Genomic DNA, 14,758 nt, shown 5'->3' on the forward strand with positions numbered 1-14,758 from the left:
CTGCTTTCTGCTTTCCTTTGTTCCTGAATAGAGGAGTTCTATATGTTATTTTCTAATCTGATGGAAACTTCCGAAATCTAGGGAATTTTGGAAAATTAAAAACATGGAAAATGTATCTACCATCTCAGCAGCCACTTCTTTTAAGACACTAAGTTGGGGGAGGGTGGGTGGATTTTGCAGCGGCTTTTGCCACGAGTGCAAAAAAGTGACTTGGGTGCAAACTCCCTCGAGAATCAAGAATTGCCGGCAAGATCTCTTTAAAGACGGAGCACCCCACTCCATTAGGTTCCGCCCTGCCAGAGTGACAGCGTAAACAAGTCCACAAATTTTGTGTCAGAGCCTAATACTGTGATAAATTTTGGTAAAATTGTGCCCTAAGATAAAGTCCATCAGGGTCTGGGGACTTGTTAGCTTTTGATTGTAATATTTTTCTGAGTACACTTTCCCTGGTGATTGTAATTGATTGTTCCTCTCTCCTAGTCACATCTTGATTCATGATTATTTCTAGGATTTTTTTGCATCCTCTACAGTGATGATTGTCTCAAAATATCTGTCAATTCATCCGCCTTTTTTTATTTTCCATTATTAATTCCCATTCTCACTCTCTGAACACCAGTGCTCACTTTACTTACTCTTTACCTTTATAAATATCAGTAGAAACTCTTGCTATCTATTTTTATATTTTTAGCTAGCTTTCTCTTGTACCGAGAGGCTTGTCACCTGAAAGTTTTATGCCGCTTCACCTGTCTTGTCTTCAGCTGTCTTGGATCTACAGGAGCGATATTGAGGGGAGGAGGAGATCAGGATGATACCCAGGGGGCTAGGGGGGTCTGACAGAGCTCTTTGTTCTGTTATACATAACGCTGAGAGATCTACGCACGTGTAATAATGCCCTCTGGCTGTAAGCAGCTGGCTTTCCGGTGAGAATAGACTTCATCTACTCTTCCTACTGGCATGAATCACACTTTGCCCTTTTTTTTGCCCCAAGTGGGCAAAGTGCCTGAAAGCTCACTGAAATAATGGGTACAATTCTCTTCTGGTTTCACACGCACTTGGAATTTTTTGATAAGATCGCCCTCTTCATTTCAAAATTAGTAGCTTTTGCAGATTTCTAGAAAAAGTTGATAGTTTTACAGACTAGTACAAGTGCTGCCTTTGTGCTACGGCTGATATTTATTGAGGATGCCTCTTCTCACATTTTCATTTTGGCTGCATTTCGTAACCAAAATAAGCATCATTGTTATTACCGATTGGTAAGAAATGATGCTGAGGTTTCTCTCTAACAATATAGTCAAGAAAGATCATTTTCAATTATGGACTTTGAAATGGCTTCTCAGTTATCCCAGGGTTGTGTTCAAATGTTTTTAAAACATTTCTTCAAGCAGAATTTTACCTGTGGGTGGGTTGGCAAGGGTGGCATGGGGGTGTGAAATTGGGTGTCTCCCCTTCCTCACTGCCTACCTACTCACCCCATCCCTACCTTGTTAGGAGAGATGTTGGACGGCCCACCTCCCTTTCAGGCAATTGAGGCCTTTAAGTGGCCAATTAATCACCTCTTAATGGCCTATTCTTGTCCTACAATTTTTCTGTGGTGTGTGGTGCCCAGAGCCCAGTTTAACGTCCATCAGTCCCACTCCTTGGGCTGCTAGTGGGAAAGGTGGGGGAGAGGTTCTCTCCTTTATGGACTCATTGGAACCCCCTCCCCCTCACCCTCTCCCAACTCCAGGTCTGGCTCCCTTTGGTTTCCTCTTCCTCCCCAACCTGTGGAATATTCATTTCTCACGTGACGTCATTAAGGCAATTACCCTGTCATTTATCTTTTTTCTTGTTGGACTTTGCTGTGTGCAAGCTGCTTACAATACGTCAATGACGATTCATCATAAATGACACAATGGCTATGAAACACTTTGAGAAATCCTGAGGTTGTGAAAGGAGCTTTTTGTATGCGAGTCTCTACTCTCTTGTTCTTCCTCCCCATTTCTCTGTTTCCATCTTTCTTTACTTCCATTCTCATAGAACCCTACAGTGCAGAAGGAGGCTCTTTGGCCCATCGAGTCTGCATCGATCACAATCCCACCCAGACCCTATCCCCATAACTCCGTGCATTTACCCTAGCTAGTCCCCCGATACTAAGGTGCAATTTAGCATGGCCAGTCCACCTAATTCGCACACCTCTGGCCTGTGAGAGGAAATCAGAGCACCCAGAGGAAACCCACGCAGACGTGGGGAGAACGTGCAAACTCCACACAGACAGCGACTCGAGACTGGAATTGAACCTGGGTCCCTGGTGCTGTGAGGCAGCAGTGCTAACATACTGTGCCACTGAATCACCCATTTTGTTTTACTCTCCTTTCTGTCACTGAATTGGGTAAATTGGCTGCCACGTCCACTTTAGCAACAGCTGTGCCCGAATTAATCGGATGACCTGAATGACGGACCTACACATCCTCAGTCCTATACAAAAGTATCTGCCAAGATGATCTACTGAAGTATCTCTCTTAAATGACCATTCTTCCTGAATGAATCTAAATAGAGAGAGGCAGTTAGTTAAATACCCTAACGGTTGCCTTGACTGTATTCAACTACTCACCGCGGAATGGTATTGAATCTGCAACCACCTTGATATCTATGGCTCAATACCACAAGAAGTACCTTCAGAGTTGTGCATTCTAGGCCACAGTAAAGATTTAAGAAATAAAGATATGCATTTCCGTAGCACATTTCGTGAGCACTGTCACCTCAAAGTTGTTACAGGTGGTGAAGTATTTAAGAAATGTGGCCACTAGTTTGATATAGGAAACACAACTGCCAATTTGTGCATAGCATGGACCCTTATGGGGGTCCATTAGACCATAAAAACATAGGAATAGATGTAGGCCATTCAGTTCATTGATTGTGCTCCACCATGCAATGAGATCATGACTCATCTGATATGATAATCCTCAACTCCACTGTCCCCCTTATTCTCATAACCCTTGATTCCCTTATTGATTAAAAGTCTCAGTCATGAACACACTTAATGACCCAGCCCCTACAGCCCTGTGTGGTAAAGAATTCCACAGATTCATTCCCCGCAAAGTGAAGAAATTTCTCCTTATCTCTGTCTTAAATGAGAGATCCCTTACTCTGAGATTATGCCCTCTGGTCCTAGATTGTCCCACAAGGAGAAACAACCTCTCAGCATCCACCCTGTCAAGCCCCTGAGAATCCTATGTGTCTCATTAAGGTCTCCTCTCACAACTCCAATGAGTGCAGGCCCAGCCTACAGGTTATGGTTCAGGTCAGAAACTCCAAAGTTATTTATGGGGCTTGTCTGGATCATAAGTTGTTCATCTTGAATTTGGTTAGGATAAGCATGATATGTTCACTTCAAGTATGATTCAAATGACACACTAGAGAGCTTTTATCAAACACAGTTTATTTAATATAGTTAACATGTATAAAAAGAAAATTAGGAAGGAACTTACAAACAAGAAATGAAACAACTGCTATAATGTATAACCCTTAACAAGTATATCTAATGTGCTGCAGTCAAACCCGGAGACCAAAGACCCTTTTCACAGGTTTAACACAGTAAAGACTAATGCTCACGTGATACTGGACTTGAGTCCTTTGGATGAAGTCTTCAGTTCTCGGGACAGACTCAGAACAGTTTGAAGTCAGAACTGCATCTCAAAACACCAGGGACTCTAGACAAGCCACCAACAGCTGATTCCCCCTTTCAGAAAGGCAAGACCTTGCTTTCAGCTCACTAGCAGAATTTCCAAAACCAGGGAGAGAGAGAGAGAGAGACTTTTCAGCTGGCTGTCCCTTCTAAAACTGAACTCTAAATTCAGCCAAAAAGAAAATGAAATCTTAAACTCACTGGAAAGGAAAAAAAAACTGCCACGTGATAGTCCTAACAATGCAGGATCTTAAAATGACCGAGAGTTAATATAAACAGACCCCCATTTCAGCTATTGAAGTAGCAATAAAAAGACCCCTTGTGGACAACTTTGCAGCAATGAAATCAAACTGAAAAAGACCACTTTCTTAAAAGGTACACTAATGTCATATACTCAATCTCTCCTCTTAAGAAAATCCCTTCTACCTTCCCATTTCCTCATTTCTGTACTCCATTGTTTAGAAATATAGGCCAATACTCCATTTACCTTACTTATTACTGCTGAATTTGCATGTTAGCTTTTTGCGATTTATGCATGAGGACCATAAATCGCTCTGTGCTGCATCTTTCTGCAGTCATTTTGGCACAGTGGTTAATAGTGCTGCCTCACAACGCCGGGGATCCAGGTTTGATTCTGGTATGGGGTGACTGCCTGTGTGGAATTTGCACGTTCCCCCCATGTCTACATTGGTTTCTTCTGGATCCTCAGATTTTCTCCCAAAGTCCAACGATGCTCAGGTTAGGTGGATTGGCCATGCTAAGTTGTCGCTTAGTGCCCAAAGATGAGTACGTTAGATGGATTAACCATGGTAAATCACGTGGGGTACAGGGATAGGGCAGAGGGGAGGGCCTGGCTGGAATGCTCCTTTGGAGAGTCAGTGCAGATTCAATGGGCCGGATGGCCTCTTACTACACTGTACTGATTCTATGACTGTGATTCTATGATTCTCCATTTTAATAATATTCAGATTCTTTATTCTTCTTACCAAAGTACATATCTTCATAATCTTCCTACATTATATTCCATCTGCCAAGTATTTGCCCACTCACCTATCCTGTCTATATCCCCCTGTAGTATCACCCACACCATTTGCCTTCCCATCTATTTTTGTGTCATCTGCAAACTTGGCCATAGTACATTCACTTCTGTTGCCCAAATCATTAACATATATTGTAAATAATTATGGCCCTATCATTGATCCCTGTGGCACTCCACTTGTTACAGTTTCCCATCCTGGAAATGCCCCTCTAATCACAACTGTTTGGGGAGATCTTACCGAAAACATTTTAAGTGCCAAACGAACGTGAAAACAGGAGAAATTTGCACCTTTTTTGGGTGACTTAAAAATCAAACCTGACCTGAATTAGTCAAAAAAAGAGGCAAAACTTGAAATCTGCCAGCAGGGGAAGTGGCCGTGGCCTAAATCACCCAAAAGCCGGCTGATAGCAGTAGTGGGCGCAGTTGAGCATTGGAAGATTTCTGTGTTCTGAGAGCATTGAAACCTGTCACTGCTTCCACTAGCTAGGGGGCTGGGTTTCAGCCTTTGTGGCCGAAATCCAGCCCCTCTTATTGGGCACGAGGCTGTTCTCGCTGGATATCTGGTGCTGGTAAGATCATGGGAGGCGAGAAATCGCTTTCTCAGCTCTCTCGTGATCTTACTGGCTTGCTCCACCCATTGGCTGGTGGGGTACAATGTTAAGATTGCCCCGTGTGTCTTCTATCAATTTACCAATCCTCGACAAATGCTAATATACTACCCCCATCACCATGGGCTCTTATCTTATTAAGTAGCCTTTTATATGGCACCTTATTGAATGCTTTTTGGAATTCCAAGTATATTACATCTACAGGTTCCCCATAATCGATCCTGCTTGTTACCACCTCAAAGAATGTTTATGAGTCACTGAGAGCTAACATGCAGATGAAGCAAGCAATTGAGGTGAATGTCAAGTTGGCCTTTCTTGCAAGAGGATTTGAGTAAAGGAGTAAAGATATTTTACTACAATTATGTAGAGCCTTGGTGAGACCACCTCTGGAGTATGTTTGCAGTTTTGGCCTTCTTACCTAAGGAAAGATATACTTGCCAGAGATGGAGAGGAACAAAGGTTCACTAAATTAATTCCTGGAATGAAGGGACTGTCCTCTTATGAAAGATTAAATAGTCTTTTGATTTGATTTGATTTATTCTTGTCACATGTATTAGCATTCAGTGTAAAGTATTGTTTCTTGCGTGCAATAGACAGAGCATACCGTTCACAGAGAAGAAATTGAGAAAGTGCAGAATGTAAGGTTAGTATTTTTTCCCAAGATGGCGCCAGAGCAAGGCAACGTCTTGCAAGCTGTGTCCAGCATACCTTCTAATTCTATCTTTTACTCTCGTTCTATGTTTCTAATGCTTCATTCTAACTCTTTTGAACTCTTTAAAATGCTTTTATTACCAACTGACTCAAGAACAGCTTCTTCCCTGCTGCCATCAGACTTGTGAATGGACCTACCTTGCATTAACTTGATCTTTCTCTGCACCCTAGCTATGAATGCAATACCACATTCTGCACTCTCTCCTTCTCTGTGAACGGTATGCTCTGTCTGTATTGCGCGCAAGAAACAATACTTTTTACTGTATGCTAATACATGTGATAATAATAAATCAAATCAAACTGGAGAAGAATGAGAGGTGATCTCTTGCGAACATACAAAATTCCTGCGGCGTTCGACAGGGTAGATGCAAGAAGGATGCTCACCTCGGGTGGGGGAGTTTAGAACCAGGGGACACAGTCTCAGAAGTGAGTGGGCATTTAGGATCAAGATGAGGAGAACTTTCTTCACTCAGAGGGTGGTGAATCTTTGAAACTCTCTGCCCCAGAGGACTGTGGAGGCTTAATTGTTGAGTATGTTCAAGACAATAATTAGTAGATTTCTACATATTAAAATCATTAAAGTGTATAGGAAAATGGTATTGAAGTAGAAGGTTAGCCATGATTTCATTGACTGGCAGAGTGGACTTGAAGGGTTGAATGGCGTACACATACTATTTCCTACATTCTTACGTTCCGGGTAAGCTATTAAGAGTTTCAAACATGTTAAAAATGGGGCCACCCCAGATGGAAGGATCAAGTAATTATCTTCAAGAAGAAGGTTCTGACTTGATTAATATGTTAAGACGCCTTCTGCCCAGAAGAATTTCATTAACAGCAACTAAATAGAATCTTACAGCATACGCATACTCATGTTTAATCATGTACTTGCTGACCTGTATTCGCTCCCATTCTGGCAACAGCTTTATTTTAAAATTCTCATCCTTGTTTTCAAATCCCTCCATGGCCTCACCTTTTCCTACTTATTCCAGCCTCCTCCAGTCCGACAGTCCTTTGAGATCTCTGCATGCGTCCAGTTCTGGCCTATTGCGCATCCCTGATTTTCATCACTCCACTGTTGGGGGCCATGCCTTCAGCTGCCTTGGGCCTATGCTTTGCAAATCCCTCTCCCCCGCTTTCTTTCTTCTTTTAAAATCTCCTCAAACTCTACCTCTTTGACCTAGCTTTTGGCTTTTTTTAAATTAGCTTTTGGTTTTGTACTAATATCTCATTAATTGGGCCTTTGTCAAACTTTGAAAAGGCTCCTGTGAAGCACTGTGGGACATTTTAGCATATGAAAGATGATATGAATGCAAGATGTTGTTCCACATGCTGCTGCACAGTTGTCTGTCTGGTTAGCCCTTTATTTAAGGGATTTGGAGTACAGGAATAAAGAAGTCTAGCTACAATTGTACAAGGCTCTGGTGAGACCACAGCTGGAATGCTGTGTGTGGGTTTGGTCTCCAAATTTAACAAAGGATATACTTGCACTGGGGGCAATACAGTGAAGATTCTCCAGATTGGTCCCTGGGATGAGAGAGTTGCCCAGTGATGAGAGGTTGAGTAAATTGGACCTATGTTCTCTGGAGTTTAAGAAATAAATGGTGGTCCCATTGAAATGTACATGATTCTTAAGAGGATTGACATGGTCTACACTGAGAGGTTGTTTCCCCTGGCTGTAATCCAAGATACTGGGGCACAGACTCAGGTTAAGGGGTTGATCATTTAGGACTGAGATGAGGATAAATTTCTTTATGGGTGATGATTTGGAATTCTCTACTTCCATTGTTGGATGGGCGATCCATTGTTGAATACGTTTTAAGGCTGAGAGCAATATATTTTTGGTTTCTCAGGGAATCTACTGATACGGGGAGTGGGTGGGAAAGTGGAGTTGAAGCCCAAGATCGTCCCATGATTGAATGGCAAAGCAGGCTTGATTGGCTGTATGTTTTCCTTCGGCTCCTATGACCTGGGTTCTTGAATATGTGGCAGTGGAAACTCATTGCCTACTATAATTACATGCTTAAACCAAGTTCCATACTCCATGATGCAGTATGTTAGTACCCTACTTAATGGTACTACAGTATTCACTTGCCTCCTTCTCTCCTGCCCCTTCAATAAATACTCCACTAAAAATAAAAAAAATTGGCATAAAATCAAACCCTTTGACACTTAGTACCTAGTGTCATATTGGAAGTAAAGAGCCTAAATCCATTGCCTGTTCATAACTCTTGTCTGACTGTGATTTTGTACATGTGTTCCCATGTTTCCTTGATTAAAATGTTGTGGTTCTACAGAGCGCACTTACTCAGCAAATATTTGGGAATTTCCACTGACATTTTTAAATTTATGTGTGTTAATGTGTAGACACCACAACCCAGAGGGATCACACAATGCAGTGACAGATTTCTTGTAACTAAACACTTGTTTTTATAAAATGTCAGTTTGTGTTTATAGGAATGGGGATGGATTATTTTTAAAGCTGCCTATCTATAATTTTTTTTGAAGAAAAGCATATTTACAATCCTTTGAAAGAATAAAACATAATTGATCCTAATGTAATTAAATGTTCCTTCTCAGATCATGTCTGGTCAGTTAATTATTAAGTATCTTTAAGTCATTGCTGCCATATTGAATTCAGGCAGCAGGCGCCCTAGTGAACCTGAATACTCCATACTGCAGTGTTTTATAGAATTCCTTGCATGGGAGTTCTTTCATTGCAAAATCATTAGCATCAATCTCCTCCTGTCTGATATAAATCAAACTCGTACACCAAGAAGGATTTTGTTCAGTTTATTTGTATTGTATTTATCTTCATTCGCTGCCTCACAGTGCGAGGGACCCAGGTTCGATCCCAAGCCTGGGTGACTGTTTGGAGTTTGCACATTCTTCCCGTGTCTGTGTGGTTTTCCTCCAGGTGCTCCAGTTTCCTCCCACAGTCCGAAAAACATGCTGGTTAGGTATATTGGCCATGGTAAATTTTCCCTCAGTGTTCCTGAACAGGCGACGGAGTGTGGCGACTAGGAGATTTTCACTAGAGATTTTCACTCGCGACTAGGAGATTTGCAGTGTTAATGTAAGCCTACTTCTGAAACTAATAAAAGTAAATTTTAAATAAATTTAAACTTCATTCCTGAACTTAGCATATTGCTGTACTGTGGATGTTTTACAACATGTATGGTACTATATGCATGCAAGGTGTTTTTGGTTGTTTTGTACAAAACTGATACTCTTAGGCCCAACAGACTTAGCATAAGTTGGTACTCCAAATAGCTGAGCTACTTTGCTAAAATGTGCAACTTGTTAGAGCAGGGCACTGGTAAACTAAGTGCATTCTGCACGTCTACAACTACCTGTCTATTCAGATATTAGCTTGAAGTTAGATGACACTAAGAAGAATCCCATCTCCCCAATTATTTTTCATTAGTTTATTTGGTTTTCGTTGAAAGATTTTAATAGTATAGACTGCTGTCTCACATTGTGTTAATTTTGGGTCGGCGGGGGTGAATTTACAAGGGAGATGGAGCGCACAAGTACATGATCCTTCTTGATTTCCCCAAGTCCAAATGTATCATCTACAGGGTGGACAATTTGCTTGTGCAAATTGAACGAAATTTAAAGGAAAATTGTAATGCTAAAACAGTGCATGTCAGCAGTTTCTCCTCAACAGAAATATTATTAATCCTCCATTAATCCTTTAACACCTCAGTGAACATGCTTTTTCAATGTTTGTGTATCTGGGGAGTAATTACAATCACAACTGGAGCCATTACTGGGCCTTTTAGGGAAATAAGAAGGGCACTAATTATTTAAAGCTGTTTGCTTGCAAGGTTAATGTCCCTCCTAGGTAAAATATTGTTCATCCTGCAGCTGATTCCACAGCTTCAAGATACTTGCCATGTTTCCATTTTATCTTTCATACTTGCTCAACCCCCCTCAGCGAATTTTTCTTTTCATAGTTCGTTCCCATTTGATCTCTCGGTACTTTGTTTATGCTCTTTTTTTCGTATGGACCAAATGTTAAAACTGTGGTTCAGCACATAACCCACAGAAAAGAATGTCCTGTTTTCATTTTTTGACTTTGGAAATATTTATATCATGATTTGATTACAGAGTTACAGTTGTAATTCCATTAACACACTTCCTGCCCCTAAACTGCATCTTCGTGTGACTAATGGACCAGAGTGGGTGGGTGGCGGGACTGAGGGAGAGAGAACTGGCAGACACTGAAGCGCTGACATATGTGTTGATGAATGTCCCCCTTTGTTCTGAATTCTTTTTTTCTCTCTGCTTCCATTCACAGGTCTTCACAAAATTGATAATTTTGCTGAAAAAAGGCCGCTTCTTGGCGTGTGCAAAAGTACAGGATCCGCAGGGTGAGAGGAAACGTGTTTGCCAAAAATGTAAACCAGATGCAGCATGGTGGGGGCGAGGTACCAGGACGGTGGGAGAGTGTTTGGCGCAGTGGGTTGGTGGGGGGGAGTTGGGAGGTGGCTGGGAGGAAGTGTGAAAGGAATCTGTCTTTTCCAGCAACATTGTCTGCTCTTTGGAGCACAAAATATGCATGGCACCAATGATGTAGACTGCTTGTGAGGGCAGTAGCGTTCAACTATCAGTCTTTGTGGTTAGTAAGATGTGCCAATGCCTGAAGCTCGATGCTACATTGCATAGTTCACATAAGAAAACATTTAAACATTGTTACAAGTCAATGTTTCTTTTTCTTTTGCGCTCTTTCTGCTGTTAATGCTTTATATATACACAACTGACTATCCTTGATAATTTTACGAAAACCAAGTAGAGGACGCAGCACGGTAGCACAGTGGTTAGCACTGCTGCTTCACAGCTTCGGGGTCCTGGGTTTGATTCCCAGCTCGGGTCACTGTCTATGTGGAGTTTGCACGTTCTCCTCGTGTCTGCATGGGTTTCCTCCAAGTGCTCCGGTTTCCTCCCACAGTCCAAAGATGTGCGGGTTAGGTCGATTGGCCATGCTAAGAAATTGCCCCTTAATGCCCAGGGATGTGTAGGTTAGAGGGATTAATGGGTATAATATGTAAGGATATGGGGATAGGCCTTGGGTGGGATTTTGTTTGGTGCAGACTTGATGGGCTGAAAGGCCTCTTTCTGCACTGTAGGGTTCTATGATTCAAAGATGTGACTGAATAAACTCCATCATTCATGTGAAGCAAAAAGCTATGTTGTTATAAAATTAGGGACTAACTTCTTACCAGCTTACCATTGATGATTATAACACTCTGATAAAAATGTCTTCATTGCATGGGTGCAGATACTGTTCCTTGATCATAACCAAACCAAAGATTGTGCTTCGCTTGTATGGTGTTTGCTGAATTGACTGTTCCCTAGCACAACATGGGATACAATGTCAAAAGATCAGAAGTCAGTAGAACTAGATGGACTGCCAAGGACTGTTTGTGTCAGTTTCATCTCGTGTTCAAAGTCGAGCTTTGCTGTGTGATTTTGCAAATGTCTTGCAAATGATGTGTAGGCGCTTTTGTGGTTGGAGTACTGGAGATGACGCCTGATGACTGTTTGTACTGTCTGTAAGAGCTCAGCTGTTCCCGCTTGACCTTGTAGGTCATGAGATGATTGGTTTGGAAAGGGACCATTCATGATTAGCCGAGTGGTGAGACGCTCTACTTATTTCCACTTCCTGCAAAGTCCACTGTGAGTTTCAGTAAATGTGGGCCAAAGCTGACATGAATTCATGTGAAATTCTCAGCAAAGTTGGAGGGTGTGATAACATACCTTCCTTTTTCTTGACCCTCACACAATCTGTCTTCTTCCCTCCCTCCCAAGTGATCTTTTTCTCTCTCTCTCTCCCATTCCTCATAATGGGCAGGATTTTACACCCCTACTCGTCTTGAAACTGTAAAATCTTACCCAAGGTCAATGGATCTTGCCTGCATCGATTCCTGAGGTGGACAGGGTAATAAAATTCCAGCCAATACCTCTCCTTGACATGAGAGAAATAGGATTAAAAGGATATTGTCTTCAACAGTTGCACTGTTCCATTGTTTGGGTCTGTATGGTTCAGTCCCATGTTTCAACATTGCCATTTGACTTGTTTTGGATGGGATATTAACAGATTGGACTGGATTGAATTTTGTACTAGCCTGCTGTAATTAACTCCACAAGTCACAACCCAAATGCTGATGGCTGTCCAACATTCACTATTCGTCTGGGGCATGAGTTTGGACAAAGATCTCAGCAATCAGTCAACAATATTGTAAATTGGGAACCAAGATAAGCAATGTATTTCCACTCCTAGGAACTTCTTCACTTTAGCACCTCTCCCCTCAGAAAAATAATGAATTCTGTCTCCACTGCTGTTTAGCATTGACCAAAATAACCTACAGCAAAACCAATGCAAACTCATGGGAATTTTTCTTAACAGCAGACTGAAATCTGGAAGAAATTATTCAAAAGGCGTTGAAAAGTATCATTTGTGTATCTTTTCTATCTGAAATTGTGGCTCTGAATTCTGAAAGAATTTCAAGGGAAGACAGTGTACAATTGGGAGATGGGTATTCCAAATATCTCTCGTCTGATCTGCCTTTACTTCAAGGTGCAAAAAAATTATAGTTAGCAAATTCCAACAGATGACTTTCCACGATAGAGCATTGATCTTTCAGGTAAGCATGGCTTGGCAGGACTTGCACAGTCTTTTGGATCAGTGGATAATGTGCGGCAACAAGATTCATTGGGGTGTCTGAGTCTGTTGAGGAGAGACCAACTGCTTCCTCACTGCAGAACTGAAGGGAGAGCCGTCATCATTTTGTTTACATACTTCCAGCTGCCAATTCGAGCAGCAGTGTCAGAAGCACTAGGTACATGGCCCTGGGAAAGAGGAAGGCTAATAAAGGAAGAAGATCAAGGCTTTTGTGAATGTGCAGAGCAAATGTACAAGGCCACATCAGGGACAAGGGAGTTCAGTTATGTGGAGAGATGGGAGAAACTGCAATTGTCCTCCTTAAGAACAGAGAAGGAAGAATAGGGGAGTCCTAAATATATGTCAAAATTATGAGGGATTTTAACAAAACAAGTAGACAGAAATTATTTACTCTGGCAAGTGGGTTGGTAACCAGAGGTCACAGATTTAAAATAATTAGCTAAGGAAGTTGAAGAAAGTGAGGAGAAGTTTTACAATAAGATCTAGAAAATGCATCCTGAATGAATTGCAGAATCAGACTCCATTGTAACTCTCAAAGGCAAATCAGAGATGTGCTTTCTGCAAGGAAAAGGCTGAGGAGTCGGTCTAATTGGATAGCTCTTTCAAAGAGCTGGCACAAGCATGACAGGCCAATACGCCTGCAATAATATCCAGCATGCTGGGACAAGTGCTAGAAAAATGACTATGCAAATCCACCTGGTTTACTAACATTCTTTAGGGAAGGGAACCTATCATTCTTAACCAGTTTGACCAAAACTGCCTCCATACCGACGATAAATGATTGTTTCTCAAGTAGGCTGTCAAAATATTCTATTGAAAACAATCATTGCAAATTAGAACAGTAAGATGTATAGGACAGCTCCATTGGCAATGTTCCAGGCAATAGTTCAGGGTAAAGATTCGGGCTGTCCATGACCCTTCAATAACATTTGGAAGTTGGAAATATTGTCACAGAGCTAATTTGGACATGGACTTGTGAGCCAAATGCAAAAAATAAAGTGAGGAGAAACATGAGCAAGATGTATAGTTGTGCTGTGCATTTCACAACATCATGACCTCCTCAGATGCTTCATTACTATTAAAATACTTTTGAAGTGTATGCATTGTCATAATTTAGGAAATCTGGCAGCTGAATTGCACAAAACAAGCTTCCACAAACAGTAATGAAATAAATGACAGCTCATGCACTTGGGTGTTAGTTAAAGACTAAAATGTACTGTGTACAGTTTTGGTCTCCTTACTTGAGAAAAGATATACTGGCAATGGAGGGGGTGCAGAGGAGATTCACTAGGTTGATTCCGGAGTTGAGAGGATTAGTTTATGAGGAGATACTGAGTAGACTGGAACTATACTCATTGGAATTCAGAAGAATGAGGAGAGATCTTACAGAAACAATAAGATAATTAAGGGAATAGATAAGATAGAAGTAGGGAAGTTGTTTCCAATGGCGGGTGAAACTAGAACTAGGGGCATGGCCTCAAAATAATGGGGAGCAGATATAGGACTGAGTTGAGGAGGAACTTGTTCACACAAAAGGTTGTGAATCTGTGGAATTCCAGGCCCAGTAAAGCAATTGAGGCTACCTCATTGAATGTTTTTAAGGCAAGGATAGACAAATTTTTGAACAGTAAGGAGTTAAGGGTTATGGTGAATGGGTGGGTAAGTGGAACTGAGGTCACGCAAAGATCAGCCATGATCTTATTGAATGGCAGAGCAAGCTCGAGATGGTCTATTCCTGCTCCTAGTTCTTATGTTCTTATTTTGGTCTGGAGATCATTAGAACTCAGCTGATGCACATTCAGTAGGCTCAATGCTATCTGTGACAGAGCATCAGCTTCTCTCTCCTTCACCATATCCACGTTTCTCACCATTGGTGTACTGTGGCAACAATATGTACTCTATGGGGTACACTGCAGCAGTCTGCAGGCTTACTTAACAGAATCTTCCAGCCCATAATCTCTCCCATAGAGGAGGACAAGTCCAGAAACCACATTGCAACAATAGAGTTGTCGTGATGGGAGACTTTAATTTCCCAAATATCGACTGGAATA

At 41.6% G+C, this 14,758-nt stretch overlaps 1 protein-coding gene across 4 annotated transcripts in view; it reads left to right on the top strand.

Moving 5' to 3' along the window:
• Nucleotides 1–14,758, top strand: part of bcas3 (BCAS3 microtubule associated cell migration factor) — an 891,691-nt gene that overhangs the window by 103,041 nt on the left and 773,892 nt on the right. For all 4 annotated transcript variants that reach the window (XM_080210581.1, XM_080210584.1, XM_080210583.1 and 1 more), the window contains exon 7: nucleotides 10,323–10,395. In XM_080210581.1, coding sequence (XP_080066707.1) covers nucleotides 10,323–10,395 — 73 coding nt within the window. The remainder of the gene's footprint in view (nucleotides 1–10,322; nucleotides 10,396–14,758) is intronic.

The sequence above is a fragment of the Carcharhinus amblyrhynchos genome, chromosome 23 (assembly GCF_965287045.1).
Source record: "Carcharhinus amblyrhynchos chromosome 23, sCarAmb.v2.hapA, whole genome shotgun sequence".
NCBI lineage: Eukaryota > Metazoa > Chordata > Chondrichthyes > Carcharhiniformes > Carcharhinidae > Carcharhinus > Carcharhinus amblyrhynchos.